This window comes from Rhipicephalus microplus, chromosome 7, assembly GCF_043290135.1.
Source record: "Rhipicephalus microplus isolate Deutch F79 chromosome 7, USDA_Rmic, whole genome shotgun sequence".
In the NCBI taxonomy this organism is placed as follows: Eukaryota; Metazoa; Arthropoda; class Arachnida; order Ixodida; family Ixodidae; genus Rhipicephalus; species Rhipicephalus microplus.
In genome coordinates, this window is record NC_134706.1 from 160,910,994 (window position 1) to 160,938,246 (window position 27,253).

The window sequence follows — 27,253 nt, forward strand, 5'->3', positions numbered from 1 at the left end:
GCAGGTCACGGGATTGAATCCCAGCTGCAGCGGCTGCGTTTTCGATGGAGGCGAAAATGCTGTACACCCAGGTTCCCAGTTTTTAAGGCACGTTAAAAAACACCAGGTGGTCGAAGCTTCCGTAGCCCTCCCCTACAGCGTCTCTCATAATCATATGATGGTTTTGGTGCGTTAAACCCGACAAATCAATGAATCAATAATTTTTCATTCCTAGACGCAGTAATAATGAAATCTAGCAGATAATCGTGTGACGGAAAATACCAGAATGTTATTAGAAGTAACTGTAATGTACGATCAGTATGACATGCATGGCAGGCATATCGGTAAACGTGCGCTTTAAGCATTCCGTGATGCCGTTGGTTTGGTACGCTGTGGTGAGTTTGTGCTGCCGTGCACAGGAACGCAGTTAATCGGCCATGACTTTGAAGAGAAATGTATGGCAGGGTTCTGTGAGTAGCTGTCTTGGAGCACCATGCACCAATGTACCATCCCGTAAAAGGAAATCAGCAACGTCAATTGCTGAGTTCCTCGGTAGAGCTCACGTCATAGCGTAGCGTGTAGTATGAGCTGACGCCAAGGCTATTCGTTCGTTTCTCACAATTGATTCGGAAAAAAACCAAGCAGGTCTAACCTAGCGCCATAAAAATGTTCCGTGGGTGTATATGTTCGTTAAAGATGGACCGTGGGTAGCAGCGGCAATGCTTTGCGACGACTACATATCTGAGACATGCAAACGCATCAACGTATTCAGTGAGCAAGCCCTCGCCAGTACAAGCGGCGTCATATGCACACGTACATGGCAAATACATCAGACTCTTCAGGTGGGAAAGCAGTCTCGTATTGAAAAATAATGTGACTGGCAGAATCATTGTTTGTGGAACATTCCGTACAACAGATGGTGGCTACCATGCGTTCATGCGTAGCAGAGGCGTTAGATTCGCCGAAAGGCATGACGTTGAATTGATACAGGCCATCTGTAACTGCAAATGCCATTTTGTTCTTGTCAACCTAGTGCATGGCTATTCGCCAATACCCAGATCACTGGTCGAGGCTGGAGAAGATATTAGCGCCCTAGAAAGAGTCAAGTGCATCATCGATGGATATAGCATCAGGTACACGTCTTTGCGCGTAAACCAATTAAGTGCTTGATCATCAACGCAGAATCACACTGAACTATCCTTCTTGCGGAACAACACTACAGATGATGACCAAGAGCTGGATAATTGCCGCATGACGTCTCGTTTGAGCATGTCGTCGACGTTGTCTTTATTGATTTTTCGCTCAGAAGAAGACACACTATAGAGGTGGCAGTGCTCAATTGTTTTGTCTACAGCATCGGTGCGAGGCAATGCGACAGAAGTACGGCCTAGGATCATCAAATGGACATCAAATCAAGCGCCGTGCTTTTGAGGTAGATGTAAAAGTGCTTTTTATTGCACTGCCAGGAGATTGTGGTTTATTGAGGCCATTAAAGTAGTTGATACAGCATTGCCATCAGTACTCGTAGATAAAGATAGTGCTTACATGTGGAGAGGGACTAGAGAAAATTGTTTGGTTTCGTAAAAGTCAGCCAGTCAAAAAAGTAGCGTCAACTGCTGCGATTACCGTCATATGATTATGAAACCACGCAAGGTAGAAGCAGTTATAAAGCCCCCAGATGTGTAACATCCGGACGGTACAAGTAACACATCCCCATTAAGGATGCTATCGTTTGTCAGTGTTTAGTTATGCTTATGACCAGGAGGAATAGAGCAATCAACAGCCGTGACAAATGAGAAGCTATAGGCATCATTATTTGAAATTATTTTATTGTCTGCCTTGTCAACGACACTCTGACGGCAAGGTAGCCCCGCAGAAGCTGTAGAGGTGGAGTCGCATCTCAAAATAAGTGCGTTAGAACAAGATGACAAAATAAGAATTTTTATGTGATAGAAAATGCCCTCAATAAAACATCGCACTTTGCAAATACGAACAAAATCTCGATTGGCGCAACAAAGTCGTGCACTATCCTATGGCGTCTTGACTTTTCGCGAATGAGAACACAGGTAGACACTAATCAGAGAAGGCCATGGACCCGTGTTCTCAAAGGCTTCAGGTTGTACATCTTCAACAAACACTAAATGTACACTTGAAGGACGTTTGGCTGGACATTGATGCAGTCCGGGATATTCGCTTTCCTCCTGAAGCTGCACTGTTCAGGTCTTCGGGCCACAACCAGACGCCGCGGTAGCTTGACGCAGAGGAGAAGAGGAGCGCCGCATAGGCGATAGAGAGCGATTATGCGATAAACGGAATGTATCCACTGCATCCAAGGTTTCTAGAAATGGTGAACGGTGCTAGTAAATCTGTAAAGCGACGGTGGGGAACACAGGCAAACTCACCTCTTTCAAAATCATCATAGCCGTGCCTCCCGAGTTGTGGGTGCCATCGGCAGAACCTGAAACATGATCATGGATTCTGCAAGAATAGAAATCAGGTCAATGAGGACGCCAGACGTTGAATTCCTGAGGCGTTGCCTTTGGTATTGAGCATCGAGCGAAGCAGGCACTGTTGACCCAGGTTGTGGTGACAGCTGGGAAGGTGACGCCAGATCAGCAACCTGGGCGTAGGTGGGCTGTGGTGCGCCATTCGGGTTCGGGACTTGAGTGCATGTCACGAACGCCAGCTTTTCCCGCGCGATGTTGCGGAGGTTGTCTCCAGGGAGTGTGGTACGAAGCTCGAGAGAGGACGAAGCAGCTTGTAGTTGCAGTTCTTCGCGGATGAAACAACAAGTCAAGGTACGTAATTCGCTGTCGTATGTTGCCCGTGGACTACGCACATTAGGTTGCAAACGCCAAAAATGAATATCACCGAGGCGTTGACACATGGTGATGATATTCGGGACTAAGGTAAGATCCTTGCCTACCAGAGCGTTGAATGTCACGGCATCGATGCCTTTGAGCGCGTGGACGCGTCATTTCCTGCCATCGAGCGGTCGACCCGGTGGCAAAGGGTGAGTGCGCCTTCTATATACGAAGTATATGACTCGCCAGGGGGCTGAACACGCTCAGCAAGCTTCCGTTTTCCGGGGATTTACCATATCCGTCGGGACCACGGTGTAACAAAAAAAACGCACCAACCTCCCAGAAGGGAATGGCAAAGAAATGCTAATGCATTGCGTAGCGTTCATAACGGCGTTTCGCACGCGAGGGTCCAGCGTTAGAAAAATAACGTTTCCTCTTTTTTTTCTTACACCAAGCAGCCCATTGCACCATTCGCCGCATGCAGCGCTTTTGTGTAGCAAGAAACGTGGTATACGTTCCCTACTCTAGTAGTTAGCGCGCGCGGTTAAGAAATACTATGAAGTGAACAAAAGAAACAGCGTTCTTGGCTCAGCGTTGACGTTTCACAGCGGCGTCTCAAGCACACATTCCTGCATGTACTTGAGAGGCGCCCAGCCATTGAACGGTCGAGATTGACGCGGCAGCGGATGGGAAGGGGAGGCGCAGAGAAGAGAAACAGCAAACGGCGAAGGAAGGAGCAGCGAAGGACTGCACTTCTCCAACACTCACTCGCACCACAAGCTCCTGTGTTTAAGGATGAGGATAAGCACGCGCGCCTGCAGCTGTTGCTATGGGAAAGGAAGTGCGAGTATAGAGATAACACCTGCCAGCGTGCGTACACCACCGCAGACGCCGCGAACAAGACCGGATGCTTCACATAGACTGAATAAAATTTGCATTCGCATTTGAAAGAAAACAATTTTCTTCTAAAGCTTTCTTCTAAATTCTAAAATTTTCTTCTAAAGCTGGGTTCTCACGTGCGAAATGCCGTTAAGGACGCTGCGCAATGCATTCGCATTGCCTCACGATTTCCTTCGGGGAGGTGGGGGCATTTTTTTCTCTTCTTTTCAGAAGCTCTACGCCAAACAGCTGTTTCTGCTTTGCCTTCTTCGTGGCCACACCCACATCATTACAGAGCAGATGCAGTGGCTAGATGCTGTGGCAGAACTGCAGATGCTGTAGCTATTGCCCTGCCTTACGAGTCACCGAACACGAGGAATAATCAGCATATATACTCACAGACCCGCTGGACACATGTCGCCTATACCTGCAGGGAGCCTGGCCATGCAACGTCATACGCATCCTGGGAACGACCCTCACGCAGGACCACTGAATAGCCTGGTGTCACTGATCCCATTATTGGGGACGCAATCACCAGTGTAATGCCAAGGGCTGACGAATCAACCGCCCAAACCACACCACGAAAGCGCAGGACAATTTATTGTTGGTCCTTTTGGTGCGGCAACAAACGCCAGCTATGGTTCAAAGTACGAGGCAGAGCTCAGTGTTGACAACAAAACCTAAAATATATTCTCAGACAAGGCATAACAAACAAATCACAAGCGTGCACACTCGGTAGTTATTCAATAAAATTCGACACTATTTACAAGATACTTGAATACACTCAAAACAACGGGCACAAGCGACAACACGCGCTACAATGCGATCTCATGCATTTACTCACCAAGACACTTATACACAAAAATGTTCGTCGAACGTATTCTGTCTAAAGTTCTTGCAACAAAGCTTGACTGCTTCTCTCCAAGGAAACATTCATCAAAGTCCAGCACCGGTTGTCGTCGCGCTGCGTCTGAGGTTTCTCTTCCAGAAAGCTCTCGCGTCATTACCTGACCATACTTCAATAACAAAAACCTTTTCGCCAGAAACCCAACGGCCACTCACGCGCTGCTACGGCAAAACACGTGTTCGCCAACTTGCGGTAAACACTCATCTCCTGCTTGTAAGACAAGCCTTCAGCCGCATGTGCAAAATACACTTCCTCATCTCCTGATCGCTACTATCCGCTGCTCACTCAACTACGTTTGCCTTGGGTTATCACAGTTTCGTCGGTGCACTAGACAGCCAAAGCTGGGGAAGGGGTGGGACCTTTCTCGAGAACTCCGTGACCCATCACGCGTCTAAGGAAAGACACCCTTTCGTCGTCAATGCTTTTAAAGACCGCTCTGTGATTGATGCCAGAAAGTTTTCGGCATGGCGCATGCGTTTTTGAGGGGGAGAACAAGTGCATACGGCGTCTTTTGATGCTTGTTTCTTCTCTACGCCGTCCTCTGACGCGTGTACTTGGCGCCTGGTTTTACGTAGCCGTTAGAAATCAGAGGAGCACGCTTTCTTGAGTGTTCGTTTGGAGCACCTGGTGCTGTGCACATGCCGAAATGAATGGCAACAAACAGGGAGACCACCTGGCTCGAGACATGACTGGCTGAGCGTCGAAGCACTCCGCCTCAACGAACGCCCCCCCCCCCCCCAACCGGCCGACACACCACGCGAAATCCTGGAATTTCAAAGTTACGGATGACAAACCAAGACTCCTCCACACCAGAGGCTCAATAGAAGAGAGGCGAGGGACTGGCGTTAAGTGCTGACCAACACATTCCCTCACTTGCAAAGACTGCACATTATGTACCCCGACAGACGCGAAAACAAATGCTTGGTGTGAAGACACACACCAACCCTGCAATACATCACATACACATGGCAGAAGCACGCAGTAGGTGCTGTCTCGATGCTAAAGAGACTACCTCCGAAATTGGTTGTGGGAGGCTTGACTCTCCGACCTGGACTTAGAAAACCAACTGGCAACCCTCGGTTGCCAGTTGGTTCCTAGTTGGCCTCGTAATAGGGGCTCCACCCGTATAAACCTGTACCATCTGTGCGCATCAATTAAGTTATTTTTCAATAAGCTCGCTATACCCGAGCTACGCTAAAGCATGGATGGAATTTCACCATTTTCTCGAAGGAGGCGCCATTCACATCCTTGCGAACCATAAAGCACTGACGTCCGCTTTATCGTCCAGCAGCACTACCTTCGCACCCCGCGAAATCAGACTGTTAGCCTTCATCGCTGAATGCACGAGCGACATTCGCTGCGTCGGTGAAAAAGCCAACGCCATCGGCAATGCGCTTTCTCATGCCGCTATCCATGCAACACCAGACGGCTGAACAAGCACCAACTTTACAGCCATGGCTGCCACCGAAAATATTTACGAGGAGCTTAAACGCCCACGCAAGCACGGCACACTTCTCGTATTCGCTGATGTTTAGGTGCCTGATTGTGACGTGCCCTTCATTTGTGATACGTCGACTGTACGAGGTCGTCCCTGCGTACCTCTCTAATACTGTGGAGCTGTCTATGATGCTCGGAGTTTTTCGTCTCACCCCGGCATTCGCGCCACATTATGAGCTATCACTTTTAGTTGTGTGTGGCTAAGCATCAATGTAGACGTTCGTCGTTAGTCTTGTGCGTGCCTCGGGTACCACCAAGTGCATCGACACACTGTCATCCCACGGGCTACGTTCCCTTCCCCGGACGCTCGCTTCAGCCACCTACGCGTGTACATTGTGATTTTCTTTCCTCCGTGCAGAACCCATGGCTACCTGCTAGCTGCATTGACAGATTCACAAGATGGCGTGAAGCGGTGCCTCTTCAAGACATAACTGTGTAGACGACAGCTCGAGCACTCGTCACTCTGTGGAGTAGCCGCTACGGTGTTCCTTCTACAATTACGACTGACCGCGGTCGCCAATACAACTCCACACTGCTCGCCAACCTATCTTGGCCCTTCTGCGTCAATCCCATCAAGACTACCTCGTATCATCCCATCACTAATCGAATCATTGAACATTTTCATCGTCAAGTAGAAAGCACCGTTTAGGGCTTCAACTTTTGCATCATTGTCGACTTCCTTCCTTTCATTACGCTTTCCATCCGCAAGTCTCTTTGCAGTGACTCCTGCGTAGGTGCCGTCGAGCTATTTGGAAGCACTCTTGAAGCTCCAGGTGAATTCTTGAGCGACTCGCCCGTGGTACCTGCAGACGTTTTCTCCTATGCAGGCCATCTAGGCCATCTATGCGTACCTTGAATTTTCCCCTACACCAACCAATATACCGTAGTGTGTGTGTCAATCCTGACCTACAACACTGCAGGCACGTTTTTGTACGACCCGATCACAAGTGACTTCCCTGTAGCCCCGTATGATGGTTTAGAGCCATCAACCGTTCCCCTAAACACTTTCTCCTGCTCATCTATGGACGTGAAGATACGGTTCCCGTCTGCCGTCTCAAACTTGCGTACTTCAATACTGACGCTTCAACAACGTCTCATATCACAACCAATTCGACTGCCGTAGTCGCCGGATACATTTTGCGACACAACAGTCTAATTCTGGCAACCAGTTAAACAGTCACAATTTTTTCACTAAAAGAGAGCGCTTGGCAACCCATCGCCGTCTTTTTCAAGAAAGTTGCGCCGCCCGAGCGACGCAAGAGTGCGTTCAGCCTGGAGCTGCTCCCCACATTCTTCGCTGTGACGCACTTTAGCCATTATCTCGAAGAAGGCGCCTTTCCCACTCATCAACTGAACTCGTGTAACCGCTATGAGGGAGTGTCTTCAGCCGTACACCACCAGGTAGCTAGCTGCGTGAATTTATTGACCTCCCTAACTTTTATCGTCTCTTCGTTCCAGGCCGCGATGATATATTGTCTGCGAAAACGGCTTCGGACAAAATGTACAACTTGTGTTATCACAGCAACGACGTCTGTCTGCCTCTTTCCACAGATAGATAGATAGATAGATAGATAGATAGATAGATAGATAGATAGATAGATAGATAGATAGATAGATAGATAGATAGATAGATAGATAGATAGATAGATAGATAGATAGATAGATAGATAGATAGATAGATAGATAGATAGATAGATAGATAGATAGATAGATAGATAGATAGATAGATAGATAGATAGATAGATAGATAGATAGATAGATAGATAGATAGATAGATAGATAGATAGATAGATAGATAGATAGATAGATAGATAGACAGACAGACAGACAGACAGACAGACAGACAGACAGACAGACAGACAGACAGATAGACAGATAGACAGATAGATAGATAGATAGATAGATAGATAGATAGATAGATAGATAGATAGATAGATAGATAGATAGATAGATAGATAGATAGATAGATAGATAGATAGATAGATAGATAGATAGATAGATAGATAGATAGATAGATAGATTAAAGGAATTTTGTTTGCGGTGCGTAAGATGTGCTTCATACTTGGCGCTTTTGTCAAAAAGAGCCCTATGCAGAAACTCAAACTAAGCTAAATTCCACGAGAACCTAAAACACACCTAAGTTTTTTTTTTAATTTCCGTAACAGTTGTAATCAAAATTTAGCTATTCCTGATCGTAACGTTATCTCAAAAAAGATAAATTTTAATAAAAATTTTTCAATGAAACTGAGCCGCATTCACTAAACCAGCACGGTGCCAAAGATCGTGACCAAAGCAAACCAACATTTTTTTCGTTCGAAATGTCTCATTTGTGTCCTACAGTTGCAGTGCTATCGCGTTTACGCTCCACAACTAGTTTTTCCAGGGTGATGTGCGCTTACTGAAATACACTAATTTCTATGACAAACTCGAATATAGAGAGTAAAAGGCCTACTTTCCTCTTCCTATTGTCTCGAAGTGTTAGTTTTTTTAAGTAGTGCAACAGTATGCATCGTTAACGACATATGAAATAAATATACTAGGCAACAATTTATTCTCTAAACAAGTGGTCCAAAAATGCATGACATAAAACAAATTGTTTCGCCTCTCAAGCCCTTCAATAGATGCAAAGAAGAATAAAATACTGCTGATAGTCAAGAATAGTAGGCCTTTTGCCAGGAAGCACCATGTACTCGCTCTTAAAATCTAGTAATTGTCATTACATCCATGCGACAAAACACGGTATCGACGGAAACACAGGGATAGGGCCCTTTGGAGGATCGGCCGAGTTTCGCGAAACTCGGAATATTCCCGAGCTCTGGCGACACCCTCTTATGAACACGCCAACAGGACAAAAAAGTCAAATCCATTCCTCAGCACGCTGCGTTTCATTGGTTACGATAGAACCAGTGACCTCTTCAAGGACGGTCGGCTAAGTTGGGTGGTGTTTGAAAACCAAAGGCATCATCTTTCCTTTGTTTGTCACTCCACTAAGTGCAGATGTCACCATGCAATAAAAGTGTCAGAAACTTTTGTGATTATATTTTGAGAGGCAGGGATTTTTATATTTATTGTGAAGCTTTTAATTCTTGTTCTAAGTCTATTTTGGAAAAAATCGGCACGGTGAACTTTGTGATCAGAACTGACTGAGCATCTTCAACATCACGACCGCTGCTGAATTCGAGGCCACGTGTCAGTCTGTACATGCTAGTGAGGCCACGTGTCAGCATGTACATTAAAGCGGGCTGCTCGGCTGGTGCGCGCCGTCTTTGTTGTCATCACCTGCTAGCGCCCGAGCACGTACGGCCGGCTAATTAGCTATTTGGCTGAACGGTGTACTTTACAAGTTAGGCCAGGACATGCTATCACCTAGCTAATTACGTCAAGTCATGGGAAAGCTGACGTAATTACACCACATCCTAAGAAGACCGTGCTGATGAAGCCATATAAAGCTAGCACCGGACAAAGTACGCTAGTTGATGAGCTAACTTAACGACATTAATTAACGCGATGTTAATTACGAGCACACTCAACTATGTTATTTAGCCCTTACTAACATTATGAAAACTAGCATCCTGCTACTCACGATTATGTTTATTAGTTTTATACTGATCTCTGCATTGCTAATTGCACCTGAGATCATTGCATTTTAATTGAAGCCTTATCATTAAGGACAAGACAGCTTTGTGTAATGGTCATTCGGCCTCAGTCAATCAGTTCAATCAAACGTAAAACAGGGTTGATGTGGTCTTCACTTCGAAGCCGACCACTCACATGAGTAGACGACTAACTTAAAAAAGCTGCAAGAAGCTAGGTTATTACAAGATCCTCATGGCTCCAACCTTGCAAGTAGTGTAAGTTCACCAAAATATGTTATATGAGAGCAGCTGCTGCTTAGTGTTCACCGCATCAAACGCTTCATATTCACACCGGCACTGTCACAGTCCCGAGTGGAACTCGGTCCTTCTCAGAATAAACGAGTTTGTATCCGAGTTCACGCGTCAGTCTGATTGACATACGCCCGCGGCAGAGATCGCGTACGCTCACTACGTTTGCTCGTGCCTAGGAGCTACACGATTTATCTCTCAGCTTTATCGCACAGATTATGTCCACACGCACGCAGAAGTAAAAGTGATATCACTACGCGGCTACTATGTTTCACATTCAATTCACCGCGCTCATGACGTGCCAATCACAGCCGCGTTGCTGCCATGATGCGAGCGCCCCTGCTGGCCACCTGTCCTTTTATTTATCTGCAATATTTGATAGGAGCGAAACGAGCAGCTCAAGAGTGCTGCGTGTGCACCCTTGCTGCCTTCGAGAGTGGAAATTTTCATGCTGCAGGTGGAACGAAAGAACCTGTCGTAAACAGGACAAACGCCCACGAATACGCCTGTGGGAGGCGCGTGTTAAATCAGCAAACTGATGGCGCGGCAATCACGCTGACGTCGCTGCACTGTTAAAATATTGACTGAGGGGCGACGCTGACCTGTTCGCACACGGTGCTTCTTTGATAACCGCCGCAAATGTCCCCCATGTATTTCTAACGCCACACGCGTTCTTGTAGCCATTTTAATCAAGGCTGCTGTCACATGCTCCACACGTCTTCACGCCATGGCCACTGCAGAGCTAGCTCGGAGCAAATTCGTCTGCTGAGAAGCTCGGGCCATCTTGCATCGCACCCATGATGTTAATTTGATCGCGAAATCGTACTATAGCGCTTATTTAATAATAATAATAATAATAATAATAATAATAATAATAATAATAATAATGTTTATTTCGTTCTCATTGTTCCATACACATTTTGCGAGCGAATTCTAGTTTAAATAAAATGTTCCTAGCTATTTGAGCCAAATACAAGCAATTCTCCATATTACCAATGAAATTGGGCTATGTAGATTTTTGCCACAATATATAAGCGAGGTATTTAGGGGATAAGAACGCACTAAAAAAGTTTGTTCGAGCAGGCCTGACCATATTGTCGGTAGCAAAAAAGTGCATTTTTCTCCGTTCCAGTAAAGTGAATTTAGCTCTTTTAAGAAAAAAAAATGCTCTATATGTTCACCAGGCGGGCCGTTCACAGAACATTTTTGCAACACGAAAGCATGTCCCACAAGTTTTGCAATATTTTAATCTCTAGAGGATATTCTCTTACTCACCTGAGCCTTCATCACCTGAACACACAGAGCGAGTCTGGACCTCACAAGCGACGAAAACATCTGGAGTGGACTTTTCGGGGGCCTTCCTTATGCTCTGGTTCGCACGGGATTTGATCAGATGGCCTTTCAAAGGTTCATGGCGGCGAGAACAATGAAGGATGCGAAAAAGTGCGTTCTTTCATGATTTTCAACTGTTTCGACAAACACCAACTTATTAGAAATAATTCTGAGAGGCACATATCACTGTCTGTTGCAGGATCGTAGTGGCAAGTGCATTTGCGGTCATCATTTTCTTTGTTATAATCGATCTGGCCGCGTTATCACTGATTTATTGGTATAAGGATTGCGACCCGCTTCTATCAGGCGCTATTAGCAGTCCTGATCAAGTAAGTATTACTTTGTTTTTTCAATTTCATGCTTAACGTGCAGAGGAATACCGAAATTGTATGAGATGTGTGTAATTTATCTAAAGCATATATTATACTTAAGTAGGTCCTTCGCGTAAGTATGTAAATTCATGTTTAATTGAAGCTTAAATAATTTTTCATAAGGAAAGAGATAATAATATTAGCAGGGTCTAACTTGCTCGGCAGAACCAAAAAAGTTAGTGCTGCGTTCAATAGAGGAAACAAATATGTTATGATATACCACGTCCATTTGTTCATTACCTTTTGCTGTTATGAATTGACTAACATAACTTTCAGAGCTACATAAAGGTACCCCGCAAGTTTTCCACGAAACCTCATATAAAGGGCATAGGACTCGAAATGACAGACTTGACACACAAGACAAACAAACACACATCCAAAGAACTGGCACGATCTCTTATGCATTCGCTAAGATTATTCCAAGGCCAAAGTTTTCTTTTTTAAAACGACTACATAAAGAGCTCGTTTCGCAAACACTGCGATGTCGCCCTCGGTGTCACCTTCTTTGTTTGTGGGCGAAAAACCATTATTTTCTTCATAGCCAAAGAATCTAAAAAGATGCAAATGAAATAAATAATAAAAACCCTTGTTTCGAGAGACAAGGCTGTCTGTATGGCAAGCAGGTGTGCTTGCACTGAGTCACGCTCTTTGCGGAGACTGTATAGGAAGAAACAATGAACGTTATGTGACGCAGTAGGAAGACTCTTCTTAAAGCATGTGATGCAGAAGCGTAGAAATGCCCAAGGTATCAAAGAAAGTTAATCGCCCAACGAGTATGTGTATTAAAGGCGTACTCATTACGAACTTCACAGTGGTATACAATCATGTTCGATTGCAAAATCATGATGAAAGTGAGCAGCTGCGTAGTTTCGCGCGTTCCCTTACAAACGTGTAGTGGGCCCTTCACTCATAGGCAGAAGGAAGAATGATGGCATAGTGCGCACTTTACAGCTATACTTGTGGTAGGCCTTCTAAGATATTTTGAAACGACTAATGTTACGTGCACGCTGAGTAGTTTTCTTACGGCATGGCTAAGGTACGCACCGAGAAGCCAGGCGAGTCTAGCAGCTGAGCAGGCAATGCTAAGCTCTCGCATTTTACTCTTGAAGGCGCAGCCTAAGAGTCCTCCAAGCTTTTTTTGCCAGTGTTTCCACTTATTTACCACACCCTTACCTCAAAACTTTCTGCACTTGACATGGCCTTGCCGTGCTTCCAAGATCGTACCCATTGGTTACTCCACCACACATCCTCCATTGCTTTACAACTGCCGTTGCGATCGGTTCAATTTTGAGCAGGGGAAGATACGATGTGACTATGTGAAATATTGGCAGACTGTAACGTTATAATGACCTCATCATGTGAAGAGGGGGAAAGAACAGCTTAATCTGAGTCTACTGCAGACGTTTGGCCTGACTTAGGGAAACGCGCCGTGGGATGTGCTTAGGGACAACCAAAACCAGCAAGAGCATACCCTGCCATCCTCACGTGGTGATTATTAAATGCGAAGCATTTCTTAGCGAACTTCAGCGACTTTGAGCGCATCTATCTATCTATCTATCTATCTATCTATCTATCTATCTATCTATCCATCTATCTATCTATCTATTTATCTATCTATCAATCTGTCTATCTAGCCGCTTATGACTTTTAGCTCTCCTGGCCGCTTGGATAATGGTATCAATACCAAACTTGGTATCGTATAACATGTTGTATGACGAGCATATTTGATTAGTCATAACATAAAAATAATGACATGTGTGTCATTACTGTCATAATTTGCATTTCATGGTATTATTGATCTTGCGGTGGTTTCGTTTGCATGACATGTTGCAAAACTGGTATGGTTGTCATGTAACATGTCACGTAACAACATGACTACATTCCACGCTCATGATGCGCTCGTGTCCATTTCGCTAGCGTCACATATACAAAACATGGTGTTACGGTGCGTGAATGGATGATGAAGGTATGTGACTGGTGCAAACATGATAATCACGAGATGCATGTCATATAACAACATGACTACATGCCACACTCATGATGCGCTGGCGGCCGTTTTGCTAGCTTCACATGTACCAAACTCAGTATTACGTCACCTCAATGGATGACGAAGGTATGTGACTGGTGCAAACATGATAATCATGAGATGAGTGTCATGTGACAACATGACTAGATGCCACAGTCAAGGCGCCTATACATTCGACGTGACACGGCGCGCGTGTGCACCAGCGTTCGTTTCGTCGCGTCACGCCAGGCACCGGTCCTGCCATATACTCGCAGGCGTGCGCCGCACTGCGTTGCTTTGACGCATGTGCGCTTCAGCGCATCCGGCGTCCCTCCGTCACGAAGAGGCAGACGCAGTGCTGTCTGGGTAACGCATCGGCGCGAAATGCAGCATGTCGCATATCGCACCGTTGGCCATCGCGCCGCGACGATGGACGGTCGTCGCGCCGGTCGCGCCTCGCGTGAGATTATGGAGTTGTAACTCAAAGGTGTGGCAGTTTGGGCTAGTCGGTATGGTATGACGACAGTTATAGCGCGAGAACAAAACAACGACAAAGAGTCCTTCGTGTCATTCTTGTCTCTTTGTCGTCGTTCTGTTCTCGCGCTCTTACTATCGTCAGTATAGAGTTCTCGCGTTTTGCTGGCGTAAAACGTCACTGTGCCCAGCGTGCGCGCGCGTCAACGTCGCGTTGGAGTATATTGGGCCATTCATTATGCACTCGCAACCATTTCGCTAGCTCCACATGTATCAAACTTGGTGTTACGGGACGTAAATGGCTGATGAAGATATATGACTGGTGCAAACATGATAATCATAACACGCGTGTCTTGCAAAACATAACATTCCACATTCATAGCGTGCTCACGGCAGTTTCGCTAGTTTCACTTATACTAAATTTGGCATCACGGGACGTGAATAGATGACGAAGGTAAACGAGGCATCCAAACATGATAGTCATGACACGGAAGTTATGTACGGCATAATTCACCTCCACTTCGTAACGTTGTGGTGATTTTAAAGTGACATATCAACCTTCCTCATTTGTGCTTCGCATATCATCGATACACACTGGACGTAGGATCTGCCAATTTTTTTTTCATCATTCAAGTTGATGCCAACGACGCTGGTGATTCCGCCAACGTTCCGTTTCTCTGTTTTTGATGGGACATCTAGGCCTATCAAAGACAGGCATAGAGGCCTAGGAGATTTAGGCCTTTAACACGTGCTTCGACTTAAGTCACTGGCCTCTCGCTAGGTTCTCCTACCACGCTTGCGTGCTGTGGTGACTGATGCATGTCGTTCAGGCTGAGAATAAAACGAAGCCAAGTGTCAGCCGAAGAGCCAAATCCTTGTTGTATTCGTCAGGCTGTTTGAATTTTCAAGCGAACGCGTTTGAGGAATGTAGACGAGGGCACGTCTGTGAATCTGCGAGCATGCACCCTCATAGCGCTCACTTCAAACGACTACACATGCTGCGTCTGCCGTCGTAGAGAATGATACAGTGACTTCTCAGAATGATGCAATGACAGGGAATGCAGTTCATACTTAGGTTTTGAGTCACGGCAGTCACATTTCCCTGCATGCGCGCAGCAATAATGCTGTGAAACAGAATTTATGTGTACGTTGAGCTACATCAATCCGCAGTTTTATACTATAGGGTATCATCCTCACCATCGTCACATGATCAGCCTATATTGTTAAGACGAAATCCTCTAAAGCCTCATTCATAGCAATAATTGACTGCCCTGTCACGCCGGTATTATCCCCGGTCAGCGGTGTCAATAAGACCGACGCAAAAAAGTATGTATCTCTGTATATCATGGTATCACTGCTTAGTTAAAGATATGCCTATCCCGGAAGCACGGCAGCATAAGGCGAGACGCATAAATCTTACGTAGCCTCCAATATCGCAGGCATCGCAAAATCACGTTAGGGGCCGAACGCTTTCGGATCGGCTGGTGGTTCAATACTTAAAACAAAAGTAAAATCAAGATGGCTTTCGTAATCTGCACATGGATTTCACCTAGGAGTTAAGTGAGGCACACAGAGTTATTAAATCATACGAGTTGCGAAACTCCCCATAGCCTCCATGTATTGAAATCCGGACACGTGATTGGCCCAGTTGTCGGGAGTGAGCAGACTGCCACGCCACCAGTTGATCAACACATTCACTATTAGGCACATTATTTGTGCATTGTGTCCTTAGAAAGTGCGACAGTCTACTAACTCCCGACATCTGGGCCAATTACGTGTCCGTATTTCAATACATGGACCCTATGGTGACTCGTATGATCGATTAAATCTATGAGGCAGATGCGTGAATGTCCTTGAGAGTTTCGCACTGCGTGGTAGAGGCATCTCCCAATAATCTCCAACAGGCTGTCTCCTGTGAGAGCTAATTCCATTCTATGCCTCTAAATGTGGGAATTGCTTCACTCCACCTTACCTTTGCCATAATTATGATCAGTTAATCTCATGGCGTGACATCGCGAGGTCCGCATTTTTATTAAAACATGTACTACAATACCGGCCTCATGCTGTTTTTTCTAAATTTAGTCTGATGTCATCCTATCTCTGATAAATACGCCCACCATATTTTGTTCCATCGCAACTTTAGCGGCTTGTGATGTTTCTTTGTTATTCTCCAGGCCCGCGGTATGTCAAAACTGGTAAAATACAAAAATACAATTGTTTTGCACTTCCCCCATTTTTATTGTGATGAGTCACTTGTTTTTCACAGCGTTGTATAGGTATTCTTTGATGGATCATTACACCAGTACATTAGGTTCATTATATTTGCCCTAGAAAGACAAAATAATTTACCGGTTCAAGGGTCTTGTTGACAAGCACGAATGTTCGCTCACTCGCCAGACCACGTAGCATTACCCTTGCCTTCCATTTATTCATATTGAAGCGTTCGTTCATATTTTTTAGGTTTACAACTTCGATAATTTCTTCTATTGCGCTTCTTAGTTGTCATTGCTGAAGAGCATGGTGTCATAGGTAAACTGTTTATAGCGAGGATGTTCTCTGTTGACCTTTATTTCTAGTTCTTTCTAATCAAGGGGGCGTGAAGTCTACCGCTCACTCAACCCATATGTAATAGAAGCGCTAAAAATACAATAACAAGAAAGTGCACATCATGGGCAACTTTTTTTTTACTTTTTCAGAATGTGGTCGATGACTATCATTGAAGGCCATATTAGATTAAACCAATACTAACTACCTCGTCTTTCCCTACCGCTCCACCTTTACTCAGTCTGACCAGTCTCGGTATTGCTTACATGTTCACAAATGCGGCAATCAAGTTACGTTGGTAATTCATTTTTACCAACTGCAAGTACTCTGTGTGTGACTGTGCATACCATCTTCCTTCCGTGTTCCTAGAGAAATTCCATCGTTATGAAAAGAAAAAGCCGAGACGATGGAATTGCAGGTTTTTGACATATAATAGCGGCGCATATGTCGCTTCCCAATACTTGCCTATTTAGCGTTTTTATTCCTGCAAAGCTGGATGCCAATGACAGGCCGCTGCGCGAAGTACGTCATGGCTTCCTTTTCATTTCTGCCTCCCCTGCGAGCTTGTGATCATCAGAGCTCAACGAATGGGCGCCAATAAAGAAGAGGTGCTGTGAGTAGTGAGACATTCCACCATTCTAATGAAGAGCCCTGTCCGCGACTTATTCAGGCTTATTTATCAGCTCGCTATTCACGTCGGAATTCGCACAGTTTCGTTTTGTAGCTAGCGCTTATAATAGTTTATGGAAGTTCCGTTTTCTAATATGGTTTGTAACAGACAGGCAGAAGATTCACATTTAATATACATTTCCTTCGTCACCATACGGTTTCACTCAGAGAGTGTGGTTAATTTTTTTCCAGATTGTTCCTTACTTTCTACGAGACAGCCTCGCTGATGTGGCAATGCTTCGTGGCCTTTTTCTCGCTGGAATGCTGAGCGCTTCTACGAGGTTGGATACTATTTTTTTTTTTCAGTGTCACTTCTACTTCTTGGCGCATATCAATTTAAAGAATTGTCTTCCTATGAAGCATTGAGTGAAACTCTTAAAAATTCACCAGGAATGAAAATGCTGGTACGTCGGCAGTAAAGAGGTTGCTAACACTGCATAAGCTCATAGACACAGGAGCCGAGCAGACCAGACCCTGTTATGTAGGCTGTGGTTGGGCGTTGCGTTTACCAACGCCTACGCTTTCCGCATTAGGATGGCCGACACCGCAGCCTGTGGCCACTGTGGCAAAGAGGAAACCATTCAACATATTCTTTGTGACTGCCTAGCGTGTAGTAAACAACGACTAAGCTTTCGCAAGGAACTCAACAAATTAGATGATCAACCTCTGTCGGAGCAGGAAATTCTGCAGTATCGTCAGGATGCGACTTCACAGAAGAGGGCCCTGAAAGCGCTACTACACTTTTTGCGATTGACCGACCTTGCTGAACGGTTGTAGCTAGGACGCCCTTCCTGTGTGTGTTTTCGTTTTTTTATGAGTGCGCGTGCGTTTTTTTTTCTCTATCTAAGCCCTCTTTCTTGCCCCTACTTCCCCACCCCCAGCGCTGGGTAGCAAACCAGATGCCAATATCTGGTTAACCTCCCGGCCTTTCCTTTCTCACTCTCTCTCTCTCTCCCGCAGAAAGAGCCCTTGTGGTTCGCCCCCAAACAAACTGTTCATATGAGGCCGTCTTCGCCATCTGTCCCAATGTGGACCTTTAGACAGTTTTATAGTGGGCGTGTAAGCTATCTCCGTCCTCAGAACTCTTATGTGCGGATCATAAACTACGAATAAGAGGTCATAATTCTAACCTGCGCACAACAAGCAACCCACAGTAACGTGCTGATGAAAGTAGGGTGCAAAGCAAACCAGCTTAGCGGAAATCGTTTTGACATCTACTGTCGCAATAGGTTAACAGAGCTATGGCGCTGATTGCAAAGCATGAGCGCCCACTTCAAATTCTAAGGCCACGTGATTTTGTTTAGAATGGGAAAACTCAATACAACTTAGTTTTCACTCCGGGATTGGTAAGACTCTGTGCTGGTCGTCACATCACATTGTTCGGTGTCAGATGTTGCCGGAAAAAGTATAAAGTTTAACTTTAACTCTTGTGTTTTCGAGAAATCATGTCAGGCTTATTTATTAAGTTTATTAATGGGGTACCCTGTGTACTGTTTTCTACTCTCCTGCATTGAAGCTGATGTATAGCCGTGAAGCACAGAATTTAATGTTTCGGCGATGCATGCGGCATCGTACCCAACACAGCAAGACCACGTGATGGCACCTTTCACTAACACGAGTTACGAAAATGTATATTTGTTCGAATGTCGGAGTGGGTGTCAGTTCTCTAGCACTATATTAGGTGTTTTTAGTGATTTATAATAGAATATACTATAAATTATTCCCTACTGTTGGCTCTGTGGCAAACAGGGCTAAGGTCAAGGTCAGCGGAAAACTCAGAACGGATACAATCTCACATGGTATTCATATTATACCTTTTTTTTAGCACGCACAAAAACAGGACAAGAAAGAGAGAAGAAATCCTCTTTCTTGTCCTGTTTTCTGTGTGCACTAAAACATTTCACAATATGGATACATACTGACTCGCCCAGCTATCTGTTTTACTGCAATTGTAATGATGATAACTGTTCAAGGTTAGAAGATTGTAATAATGCGCTTCGCTCTTGAATCAGTAACGTAGCATTCACATTTATTTCTAGCTATACTAAAAAAAACTTGGGTTGTAAAAACCGCGAAAAAATAGGGACAAAGACTCAAGAACTGATAACATAAGCGCTGTGCCGTCTCTTCTTCAGTCAGTGTCGCTATCTCTGCGGAGTTTACCATCTCAAGCTTGAACCAGCAACTAGCCCAACTTTCTCTTGTAGTGCTCTTAAAAACGTCAGGCCAGCGGTATTTACTTCGGCAACGTCACCGTGAAAACTCGAGTGGAATTTCTGAAGAATCTTGTTAACTCTCTAGGGGCTACCAATAGAAGCCAACTTTCAAGGTACCCACTACAACCTGAACCATGTTGTTTGTGAAGTAAAGAAAAAGCACCCACTACTTCTTTATTTTTCACTCTACATAGAAGCCAGGTACCCGCCACACATCTGTAGAGCATTTCATGCACTTTGTTGGTGTCATAGCTGATTACGATAATAAATATATCCGATAGCTCTTTGTAACAGGTTGGCATCTTTAAATTACCCAGTAATTAAAATAATCGCATTGTGTGACGAACATTTGTTATTTGATTTTTATTTGATGTTATATTACATACGTCAACGTGAGAGATGAGAGCGGGGAGGAACTTCCTTGAGTTCCTATAGTAACGGATCACAAAGGCCTATGACGTTCTTTGGCAGCTAATGCAAGTACAGTTGCGGAGTATCCATTGAGCTATAAATCCTCATTTTTTTTTGGGGGGGGGAGGGGGGGGAGTGGTGCAAGATCTAATATGTCATTATTCGTCATTCTATGCCGAAGTGCGGTACCTGCGATAAACTGAAGCAAAGAAGTTTATATCTAAGGACCCGTTTTCTTTGTTAGAAACAATATCAATGAGACGTTACCGACAATCAAGCCAAAAAAAGTAAGGGGATATAATTTGAAATATTTGTATCGTAACTGTGAACAAAGAAAAGCGTAAAGAAAATATAACTTGCCTTGCGCAGGGGCCGAACCTGGGACCTTCGAATAACGTGCCCGAAGCGCTAACAACTGAACTACCTCGCCGGCTATTCCTTCCTTCCACTTTATGGGGTATATGTGTGCTTTGAATGTGGGAGTGTCAGTCAGCGCCGCCAGTAGCCAACGCGGCATGTGTGCAATGCTCTTTATTTGATTATTAGGTGGAATGTGGCACGACAACTCATTACGAGCTGGTGGCTGACCAATATTCCTTCGTAGCCCCGCCGCGGTGGTCTAGTGGCTAAGGTACTCGGCTGCTGACCCGCAAGTCACGGGTTCAAATCCCGGCTGCGGCGGCTGCATTTCCGATGGAGGCGGAAATGTTGTAGGCCCGTGTGTTCAGATTTGGGTGCACGTTAAAGAACCCCAGGTGGTCAAAATTTCCGGAGCCCTCCACTACGGCGTCTCTCATAATCAAATGGTGGTTTTGGAACGTTAAACCCCAGAAATCAATCAATATTCCTTCGTATACTACCTGAATGCACCAAGCCTGCCAGAACGAGACCCTCGCTATGAATGAGGGAAATGCTACAACTCAATAATATTCTAACGAAGAAAACGAGCCGTTAGATGTACACGTTTTCCTTCATTCGTAGCGAGGGTCTCGTTCTGGCAGACTTGATGCCTTAAGGTATTATACCAAAGATTATTGGTCAGCTGCCAGCTCGTAATAAGTTGATTTATTTGTGGGGTTTAACGTCCCAAAACCACGATATGATTATGAGAGACGCCGTAATGGAGGGCTCCGGAAATTTCGACCACCTGGGGTTCATTAACGTGCACCCAAATCTTAGCACACGGGCCTACAACATTTCCGCTTCCATTGGAAATGCAGCCGCCGCAGCCGGGATTCGAACCCGCGCCCTGCGGGTGAGCATCCGAGTACCTTAGCCACTAGACCACCAAGGCTCGTAATAACCACCAGCTCACCACCAGCTCGTAATAAGTTGACGTGCTGCGTTACGCCAAACAAACAGACAAAGAGTGTTCCACACTCGCCGCTATCGCTACTGGCAGCGCTGACTGACGCTCCCACCTTCAATGCGCACATATCTCCCATAAAGTGGATGGGGGAAATAGCCGCCGTAGTAGCTCAGGTGGTAGAGCATCCGACAGGGTATTCGGAGATCGCAGGTTCATCCCTTGGCAGGTTCTTTTTTCGTTCAATTTTTTTTCATCCCACTTACATCACAACTACTTTTATTAACATCTTCTTTACTTTCCTTATCATGAGTGTCTGTTAGATCTCTTTGATCTTGTGTTTGACTGCGACAAACTTTTAAGACATCATGTTGCATTTGTTGATGCTGCGGCTGATGACTATGTTACGCTTAGCAAGCGCCCCTGCCACGTAGTGGGTATGAACAAAAGTATTTAGGAACAAGCATGCAAGCAAGCAAGCGAAAAGGCATGGCTCTGTGGTACAATATTGGGCTGCCACAAAAACGATCTATGTTAAGACACCGGTCAGTCATGAATATTATCGCGTCAGCGTTGAAGAGCTCATTCTGCAGAAATTTCGGCATCAGCGTCAGCGATGGCCTTGGCAGTTTTTAGAGGGAAATTGTGAACTTGTGCATGACCAAAAAGTTGAGCGAGAGAGAGAATTAAAATAAATACTAAATAATGTTCTGTTCAGCTGCAGATCAATCTTAGGCCTTCTGCGCGGCAAGGAACGGTTCAACCGCAAAGACACGGTAGTGTTTGAAATTGCTTCTGGAAAGAGCTCTATATGAATTCAATGTAGTAATGAAAAGTGTGTAACGCATGTAAGAGTATGTGGCAAAGGCGTTTAATTGCGCTTGGCACTAAAACATGTGAATAACAGCCAGTGGGTGGGTTAGAGGCTCAGCCATTACAAAGCACTCAGTAACATTTATTGATCATCAGCTTAATAAGAAGCACTAACAAAGGGACAAGCTGCGAAGGTTCACATTTGCCTTACGGCTGCCTATAGTGTGCCCTTCGCTCATTCACATAATGAAGAATATTGGATTAGTGAGCACGTAACGAATGTACTAAAATGAGGCATTTTATGGTAGCTTGAAACCCCTAATGTTACAGCCATAGTCAATCGTTTCCTTGTGACATGGTAGACGCGTGGATCTGGAACCAAAGTTATGCTTGCAATATAAGAGGCGTTGCACACAGGAACCGACTACACTATCGTGTCCTACTGTTGACCGAGAAGCGAAAGTCATCTCAAATTGTTTTTTTTTTTATTTCGACATGATAGTGGTTTCGCACACTGGCGGCGTTGGCGGCGGACAACTAGGACACCGAAAATAGTCGTTGTGACTTCATAACAGCTTTGGCTGCAAAAAATCAAGATACCTTCCTGAACTTTCAGTGCTTTAAATGAAAACGAAAGCAGCATTTGAAGTAAGAGACGGCACAAAACAAGCATGCTCGTTTTGTCCTGTCTCGTTCTCTCCTCGTCGCTTTCGTTTCCCTGTACACGCTAAGTGTTTGCACTGTGCGCCACCAACTGGCGCCTGCAAGGGCTTATCTAGAAGCTTGTGACAGCGGCTATGCGACACCAATTTTTCAAATTGTCGTTTTCTTCGAACAGCGTCATGCCCGGCTAAGCATGACTTCACACCAGCTGTCACCATGTCCGGGTTTAGCGGCTCCTCCGCGCTGACGTAGCATCATTGCATGCGCGCCTTTGCCTGACGTCAAGGTAGCGACGCTTAGTGAGGCCACATGGTGTGCAGATGAAATGGTTCCTATTGCAACGCCGCGGTGAGCTTTTTTCTGGGTGAGGGCCGTTTTCACAATTTCACAATTATTTCGTGGTTAAAAATCAGAGCTGCTGTTTTCATTTTTGTAAATATTCTAATGACTGCATATAATATCCACTTTGAAACACATGTGACGTATCTTGATTACAGAGGTGTTAGTTTGCGTACTTGTTCCTGCCTTATTTTGTAGTAAGACTTACTTTGTCGCATCAGCACATGACACTTTGTTTCAGCAAGGAAAGTCCAACCCATTTACCCACAATGCCACTGTTATTCGCCGGAAATCAATAATAAGGACCCAATACTACATTCTATAATACACAAGAGTGACGTTTATTGATTTTTAAATGAAAAAACTGAGCTTTATTGTGAACTCTTTTTTTTATCTTTACAGTACAGTATCGTCCATCATCAACTCTCACGCGGCGGTTTTTTATGTTGATATAGTCACACCTTTTATCCTCCTCAACGAACGGAAAGCACGCTTGATGATGCAAATGTTAGGTAGGTGGGAGCCACTTACCTGTTTGAAAAGTTCAATTGTAGATTAATGAATGTTTCCCAGGTTCAAAAGGACACTACAGATAAACAACGACTTCGTTTAGATTAATAAACTGCTCTCTGAGAACCCTAGCTCCATCAGTTTCATGGTCATAGATTCATTATTGCCAGACAAAACGAAGGCTGAATTTTATACTTAAATCTTGCGATGAAATATCCGCGCTGCGTATTAAATGTAAACATTTACTTTTCCTATTTTTGCTACACTTGCGGAATGAAATTTTCTAGAACTTCGTTATATAGGTCTAAAGCACCAACAGAAGGCAGTGTACTTCATATTATTGGGTATAAGCTATGTTAGACCCAGTAGAAACCTTTGAAATTTAATACGTCGTGGTGTTTGGTGCTGGAGTCTCACAAAGGTGTCTCCAGTAGCATTTTCTTTTCATGCGTTTCCCCGCTTACCAAGCGTCATGTCGCCGTAAGAATGGTGTTTTCGTTATTGTGAAATTGTACTTCACAAATATGCGAAAAATTGTTAGGCTATGAACTGTTTCTTTATTTTGCCCTGCAAAAGGAGGCTCTGGACGTTATGAGACCGTTAAGAAATATCGTCTGTACGTTATTTCGTCAGTGTTTATCTATTTATTTGTTGTTGTTGGTATTGTTGAGAAGTACTGCGCTGATGTTTCACTATGCGAAGGAACCAAGCTGCCCAGTACTGCTTGGTCGTACTAAATGCCTAAGTCACCGAAATGCATTTTCCGAATTTGCATCTCAAGATCTTAATTGCAGTTTTTACACGCCGTAGATGTAGACAAGTATTCTTTGCAATTGCAGGGCTTTAAATACACTTACGAGTGAGTTTTGTCCTACGTCAGTAAGAGTTGCTGCACACCATGCAGTTCTAAATAGCACAGTAAATAGTCCAGGCTCTTTCCTACAGGTGATTTTGTTGATATTTAATAGATCATCTTCATTTCCTGGCAATTTCTCTATATACGAAGATCAAGAGGCTGACAGTGAGCCTCCAGCACGCATCACATTCATTGTGACGTAGTAGATGCACCTCCTAGGTACGCACAAGTGTGCGTACCTGGGAGGAGTACTGAAGCAAGCTATGAAGGCGAGATAACATGTGAGATACATTTTTTGAAAAACGCACAACCTACAAAATATCAATGACTAATGTAACCTAAAATACACTTAACATCATTCTAAAGTGTGTAGCGCGCAATGTCAACTGAAACGAGGCGTGTCGATACATACGGATTCCTTTGTCTTTAATTTGAACAGCCAGCAACCACCTACATAAAGAGTTAGTGTTAGCTGCCACACTCGTCGCGTGTGCTTTCACCCTTGAATTCCGTGCTTCTGCACACGTCATGCAACTAGCGGCGTGCCTAGGAACTACTTCACTCCTTTGCGGGTTCGTGCCATCCACTGCGTAAATAAAAAAAAAAGAACGCGCTGTGTACTACATTTTTCGGCCCTATCTGAAAGTCATCTAATGACTGGAAGTTGTAGAAACTCTTAAATATCCAGCAGCTTCCACGCAATATGGTAGCCAACTTCATGAAAAGCAGCCGTCCAGTGGCAGCCTACGCATGATTTTCAGGTGTGACCAAATCGTTACAAGGCTGTTCGGTGCTTCTGAGTAGGTCTCATACCTGAGATCATGTCGCAAGATGAGCTTACACGGTGAGTGCACTGGCGTGTAAAGGGTACCTCGTGCTCTACTATAACATCGACTCTAAAGTTGCAACAAAAACAATATTTTACCGCGAAGTGCATGTTTATTACCAATGATGTGCATGCCATATGTAGTGGTCATGCACTATGCTTCAGGAGTCAGATATATGTTATAGTTCCCAAATTAACTTAAAAGCAGATAACCGACTCTACGATTCCAACAAACGCTGTCCTGTAATGACGCATCTATAGTTCTTTTTTAAACGGTTTGAAGCAATCTTTTTGTTTGTTTTTTGTATAATATATACAACTGCCACACAGACTGCGTTTGTTCTTAGCTGGATCAAGCGTGATTCATATTCCTTAAAATCATCGGGATAACGAACGCCAACAAGCCAGCCCACACGTCACCGCTTAGTAAATTCAACAGACATCAGGCACTGGCACTTGGCCTCTACCACGTCGGCAAATATCCTCGTCCCACATAATTGCCTGCATGTCCTGGTCCTCCACCCACATTGCTGGTTGAAAAAAGACGTCCAGGTGGGATGCTGTGTTACGCAGTTCACATTGAGAAGTACAATTATTGGCCGCCCACGCTACTGAAACGTTCCGTATGCGATGTCCAATTATTCCGTATGTTTCCGTAAGAATCTTATGGAAACATATGGAAAATATATAGGAAACATATGTATTTTTTACGGAAACATATGGAATTATTGGACTCGCATACGGAACGTTTCAGTAGGGCAATGGGCCCACAACCTGGTGAAGAGGCTAGGCCTAACTTTCCCGAAGTGAACGTGGCTTGTTACGTGTTAGTTCACGTTCACAGAGACCCGAACAAAGTTTTTACATTCGTTTTCACAGGAATTTGCGTATACCCAAACGAAAGCACCACTGACACTGGCAGTGCGCTTTGCGTGAAAGATGTTCCGCACATTTTCAGAGTAAGATTTCCCAAGTGCCGGGTGATGCAGACTAGAGTTTCAGTATATGCTCCCCGCAAAAGCAGAATTACGCGTAGGTACGCCATTATGTTCAACAGCTCTCCAGTGAAGCCACTCGTCACGCGCGCAGGAGAAAAATGCGGTGCGATGTGCTGGCGCAGGCGGCGTACCGTTGAGTACGCGCACGCTGAGCAATATTTCTCTGCTGCGGTGAGGCGGTATATTGCTATAGGTAACGAAAATGCTTGGAGCCTGTGTGCTTAGATTTAGGTGCATGTTAAGCAACCCCTGGTGGCAGAAATTTTCGGAGCCCTCTACAACGGCGTTTCTCATATTATTATAACGGTTCTTTGATACTAAACCCAAAAATTATATAAACTAAATGAAAATAACCAAAAAGTAACTCTTTCTTGATAAGTTAATAACGCGGCAGGGCGGTTTTTACACCAGACGTACGATGCACAACGTTTCTGCAATATCAATTCTGTGTTTGCCTGGTTTGTATTACCCCAGTAGATGGCGCCACCTGTCTAGTCTGTCAGGGGCTCACACGTCTGAGGCTTTGGGATTTTGGCCATGCTAGCTTTGGTAATTCAGCTGAAACAACTTAATCGCTATTGGCGCTTGCGCTGTGGCTTTTTTACACCATGCGTGGAATCTTCGCAATGCGGATATCACGAGTGTCTACGAACGAAGGTGAATTTGCGAAATAGCGCCGCAAACGTAGAGCCTACCCGGCGGGTAGTTTACGTTACGTAAAGGTTTACGTTTTGAGAAGATCTGCGCATGCGCACACTCTATACGGTAACATGGTAACGAAAATCGTATACATACAAGCTAAAAAAAACCTTACGGCGGTCACGATGTGACGGAAGTCGATCAGAGAACGTGCGGGCGCCGCTGCATCGTGCCCGTAAAGTTGGCTTCGCCGCGGGAAAACGAACTTTTCACGTCATATTGCACCACGTGACAGCGCTCGCCGAATAGTGGCGCGAGCGGAGGTATGCGC

General features: G+C 44.8%; 1 protein-coding gene across 1 annotated transcript in view; it reads left to right on the top strand.

Annotated features, from left to right (window-relative positions):
- The window catches only part of LOC142767915 (sodium-coupled monocarboxylate transporter 2-like), an 86,215-nt gene that overhangs the window by 55,229 nt on the left and 3,733 nt on the right, over window positions 1-27,253 (top strand). Inside the window, exons 5-8 of the mRNA XM_075870153.1 lie at window positions 11,253-11,393; window positions 11,482-11,611; window positions 17,538-17,626; window positions 23,496-23,605. Of these exons, the coding sequence (XP_075726268.1) occupies window positions 11,253-11,393; window positions 11,482-11,611; window positions 17,538-17,626; window positions 23,496-23,605 (470 nt within the window). The remainder of the gene's footprint in view (window positions 1-11,252; window positions 11,394-11,481; window positions 11,612-17,537; window positions 17,627-23,495; window positions 23,606-27,253) is intronic.